This window comes from Aegilops tauschii, unplaced genomic scaffold, assembly GCF_002575655.3.
Source record: "Aegilops tauschii subsp. strangulata cultivar AL8/78 unplaced genomic scaffold, Aet v6.0 ptg000601l_obj, whole genome shotgun sequence".
NCBI lineage: Eukaryota > Viridiplantae > Streptophyta > Magnoliopsida > Poales > Poaceae > Aegilops > Aegilops tauschii.
Window position 1 is genome coordinate 57,551 of NW_027332839.1, and position 4,950 is coordinate 62,500.

Here is a 4,950-nt window from a genome sequence, read left to right on the forward strand (position 1 = left end):
TCTCCAGTCTAAGCGGTTGAGTTCAGTGATTGTATCGAACAAAAGCCCCCTCCCGGGGCAGGTACGCGACTGTCTCTCTTCCAAAGTGTGATCATCTTCTCCAGTCTCCCGTTTCCACCTATTTTAAATGGTCAGCCTGTGCGGCATCAATTGAATTTGAATTCTAAAATAAAGTAGACTTCGGTGAAGGAACCTATTCTCTGGTATCTGCTTCGGCCATCTCATCTGGTTTCGGCCTTCTTTGTGAGCAGCTCCTAACTCGCTCGACGGGGTATGATCGCTACTGTTGATAGGTCGATCGGAAAAGAATAAGTTCCAGGACTGAACAGAAAGAAAGTACTCTAACACTTTCTTCGCCATTCTTTTCTATGAGGAGCTCTATTTTGCTAATAAAAATGTAATGCTACCTCCCTACGGCGATTCATAACTAGAAGAACTCGTTGGCACAACCGGACCTTATTAAAGGCCTCGGCCGTCTGATCGACTGAAAGATCTTATCTTGGAGTTCTAGTATGGGTCGTCGGCCCTTTCTCCTCCTCAGTAGGTGCAAACCCTGGTTCTGTAAATGATTATAACTGCCTTGGAGCTAGATAAGCAAACCTTCTTCTGTTTGAGTATGATGGATGTTACACCCACTGCCAGATACAAGCAAAAGCTTTCCAGCTAAGCTAGGAGTCAGAACGAACTCATGAAGCTATCCTTCTTCTTGGATCTCAAGATTCAAATGGAATTTTATCACCCCGGATTTTGGCTTTAATTTCCACTTTATACTTGAGTTAAGCAAGGCACCAGCATGGGAGAGAAGATAGCCCCTCGGGATCGCTTACTAGCCGGCCTGCTTGATTTATTTATGAGGTATCCAGATGGCACTGCACCGGCGAGGGAAAGGGAAGCTGATGAGAGGTAAGGGAAAAGTCCATTTAATGAATAGGTTCACTACAGACTGTACTATCTCTAGACCCCCTCTCTATACTCCCTCATAATATATGGATCCCCCGGATAATATTGATCCTCCAACAGCTGACATATCTTATCTAAACTCCCGGAAACCTGGGCATGGCTTTTTCGAACTTAGTTGATTTCGCAAGAAGCAACTTGAAAAGCACAAAGACTACATCTAAACAAACCTTACGTCTTCGTTCGGCTCATTCTTGCTTATCTCACCCTATTTCCTTACTTTAGCTTAGAAGTAGGCATATGGGAAGTTACACAAAGATGACTTATCGGTTGGCCTAAGCTTACTCGATTCCATTCTTTCCAATATCATATACGCCTAGTGAAATGCATCTATCTCCTCTCCTCCCCTTCTTTCTTTTTATCCATTTTATATACCTAGTCGAAGACTACTTCAGATTATAGGGCGGGCTTTTCTACCCATTGACCGGGACCGATCACTGTGTTTGACCGCTCTTGGTATTCAGACCTTGGACTTTTTCGCTAGGAGCTGATCCATTCTTTAAGAGCTCTATACATAAAGAGAAGGCGTATTCACTTAAAGGACTGTGAAATCTACCCTATGCCCCGAAAAGTCTAGGCACCTAAATAAAGTAAAGATGGGATCCCTGACCAATAGATTAAGCTATCCAATGAGTTAGGAACCTTTTTTCTTCCCCCTTCTCTTCTCCGCTTTGCTCTGTTACTCCTTTTGCAGATGGTTGGTCACCACTCTTAGGCTTTTTGTTCTCTGCTTGTGGTGGGTCTCCAATCTTGATCCGGTGCTGACTTAATAGGGAAACCTACCCAGAAAATGCCCCCTTTTCCGGTCCGGTTAACAAAGCCTGTAAACCAAGAGCGGAACGAAGAGCTAAAACGTCACCTTTACCCTTATCCTATTTCTTTCTTACTTGTAAACCAGACCGCGTCATTCCTTTTTTCTTTCTTTGGTAAGGAAGGGACGGCTATTCCCACAGGTTGATCTTGATAAAATGTGCAGCGGTAAGCAACTAATAATCTCGATGCAGGACTGCCGTTCCCATAGGTTCCTCCTCCAAAACCTTCTTAGGCGAAAAAGACTGGAAGGGCTTATTCCCACTGCTGATTACTGAGAACCTTCTACCGGGAAAGATTTCCTTCTATGCCTAGTGGTTTTTGAATTGGAAATGGGAAAGGCAGAGAGAATTTACTCAAATTCCACTATGTTATGTATACAATGATCGGGTTGCGTCTGGTATGATCGGGGTGCTTTATCTAAACTAGGCAGGATAACTTGGCTAACTTTCCTACTCTGATAGCATCTCTGAACGGCAGGTACCCTCAACCGCCGTAACGAAGGAATGAATCTATTAAGTGGGAAAGAGCCCTCGTGGCAGCTATATCCGCGAGGATTCCAAGTGTTCTAATTCATCTCGTTACAGACCCACATCAAACATGCAACTGCTTGTCGCATACTCCTGCTACTCCGACCTACGCTTCTCACATCGCATCCTTGGTCCTTAAACGACGGTATATTCTTTTTTCCGGGTTCTATGAGCGTAAATGGAGACACTTCCCCCTTCTTCGACATATGAATATGCCTCGCCTCGAAGATAAAGAAATCCTGAGTAAGGAGAGAGATTCTCCACACGAACGAACGACCCGTCAGGTTCGAACTGACTTAGGTTGGACCAGGACCCACCTATCTCCACCAAGAAGGAATCGCTTTGGTTACGCAGTTCAGTTGGCGATAAAAGCCAACCTAATCTGCGGGCCGGTAGGCCAGCCAACTAACTCTTCAAATGAAGAACTTATTTCCCCACACCTATCTCTATGAAACTTCCTTCATAGTTAGGAGAGGTTTTTTTTTAGCTTTTTGTCTCTTTTACCGCAGGAAGTTCTCCAAAAGTATGAAAGGCCGGAGGGCTTTGTACCAACCATTCTAGTGTGGTTGGATTCTGTTCAACAGCCCAAGGACTTTCCGCACATTTTTGGTTCTTTCCACTGCTTGAAGTGATTGCGACAACTACGAAGAAACGACGAATCCCAACTACGGATATATAAGAACCGAAACTGCTCAGAGCATTCCATCCGGCGTAAGCATCTGGATAATCTGGAATGCGACGTGGCATACCCGAAAGCCCTAAGAAATGCATGGGAAAGAAGGTCAGATTAACCCCGAAAAAAGTGATCCAAAAATGGATTTGGCCTAAAGTTTCAGGATATGTCCGACCAAAGATTTTACCCACCCAATAGTAAAATCCAGCAAATAAAGCAAAAACGGCTCCCATAGAAAGTACATAATGGAAATGTGCAACCACATAATAAGTATCATGTAGAGCAATGTCTAGCCCAGAGTTTGCTAGAACTATTCCAGTGAGCCCTCCTATGGTGAACAAAAAGATGAACCCTACAGCAAATAACATGGGTGTTTTGTATTGTATCGAACCTCCCCACATGGTAGCGATCCAACTAAAGATTTTGATTCCTGTGGGCACAGCTATGATCATGGTAGCTGCGGTGAAGTAGGCACGCGTATCAACGTCTAAGCCCACAGTAAACATATGATGAGCCCAAACTAGAAATCCAAGAACACCTATACTTATCATGGCATAAACCATGCCTAGATACCCGAAGACCGGTTTTCTTGAAAAGGTCGATACGATATGACTAATAATACCAAATCCAGGCAGAATGAGAATATACACCTCTGGATGACCGAAGAACCAAAAGAGATGCTGGTATAATATTGGGTCTCCCCCTCCTGCAGGATCAAAAAAGGTTGTATTAAAGTTTCGATCGGTTAATAACATTGTAATTGCCCCCGCCAGTACCGGAAGTGATAATAAAAGTAGGAATGCTGTCACTAGAACGGACCACACAAAAAGTGGTAATCTATGCATAGTCATTCCAGGTCCACGCATGTTGAAGATAGTTGTTATAAAATTGATAGAACCTAAAATTGATGAAATACCTGATAGATGAAGACTAAAAATTGCTAAATCAACTGCTCCTCCAGAATGGCTGGTAATACCACTTAAGGGCGGATAGACTGTCCACCCAGTGCCGCTGCCCACTTCTACTAAGGCTGAGCTTAATAGGAGCAAGAGACTTGGTGGCAACAACCAGAATGATATATTATTTAATCGTGGAAATGCCATGTCAGGTGCACCTATCAGAATCGGAACAAACCAATTACCAAATCCACCTATCATCGCCGGCATAACCATAAAAAAGATCATTAAAAAAGCATGAGCCGTTATTAAAACATTATAAAGTTGATGATTCCCACCAAGAATTTGATCGCCGGGTCGGGCTAATTCCATACGAATCAGTACGGAGAAGCATGTGCCCATCACTCCTGCAATGGCACCGAAGATGAAATAGAGAGTCCCAATATCCTTGTGGTTAGTAGAGAAGAGCCATCGAACCATATTTGTCATTTTTTATTTGAGAAATGAAAACTTTCCTTATCAAAGAGGGGCCGGGGGGCTGGAAGAGAAAAGAAAGAGGGGCCCGGGGGCTGGAAGAGAAAAGAATCAGAATTACTGAGCTACCCCGCTCTTTTTTTTTCTAATTCCCTTCTAAGATCCTCCGACTTAAACAAGTCGAGAGCATGCTCGTGCTCAGCTCTTTCGAGACTTGCCTTGCTCTTGGGGATTTCTTCCCACCGGATCCTCTGTTCCACTTCCAGGCACCTCCTTGCGGAGCTTTCCGCCTCAAGGAGATCCCGGTTGTGGGAAACAGCATTTCGAAAGAAAACGGATCCTCCCTCATTCTCCCGCAGATCTTGATAAGACGCTTGGAGAACAGTGAAAGAATCAGTTGCGTGAATATGGTCCAGATAGGAACGAAGCGCTTCATCGACCAAGTAGGGCTCGATCGGTAGATAAGGCCCTACTCTTTGATAAAGCGCCACAAATTCCTGAATGACATCTTGTCGCATAGAAGAGAGCTTTTCTTCCATTAGGAAGAGCTTAAGCCGCCCAGGTATGTCTTCCAGGGGGGTATTGTGATTAAGCTCGTTCTGAATGAACG

At 44.2% G+C, this 4,950-nt stretch overlaps 3 protein-coding genes across 3 annotated transcripts in view; all 3 read right to left on the bottom strand.

The window, feature by feature from the left end:
• Positions 1-3,055: 3,055 nt before the first annotated feature.
• LOC120962910 (ATP synthase subunit a) overlaps positions 3,056-4,950 on the bottom strand; it is a 41,972-nt gene continuing 40,077 nt past the window's right edge. The window contains exon 1 of the mRNA XM_040387052.3: positions 3,056-4,950. This exon is cut by the window's right edge and continues 40,077 nt beyond it. The gene's annotated coding sequence lies outside the window, so the exon portion shown is untranslated.
• The window catches only part of LOC120962845 (NADH-ubiquinone oxidoreductase chain 3), a 14,830-nt gene continuing 12,935 nt past the window's right edge, over positions 3,056-4,950 (bottom strand). The window contains exon 1 of the mRNA XM_073506250.1: positions 3,056-4,950. This exon is cut by the window's right edge and continues 12,935 nt beyond it. The gene's annotated coding sequence lies outside the window, so the exon portion shown is untranslated.
• Positions 3,056-4,950, bottom strand: part of LOC120962325 (uncharacterized) — a 2,193-nt gene continuing 298 nt past the window's right edge. The window contains exon 1 of the mRNA XM_073506248.1: positions 3,056-4,950. This exon is cut by the window's right edge and continues 298 nt beyond it. Within this exon, the coding sequence (XP_073362349.1) occupies positions 4,466-4,950 (485 nt within the window). The 3' untranslated portion in view covers positions 3,056-4,465.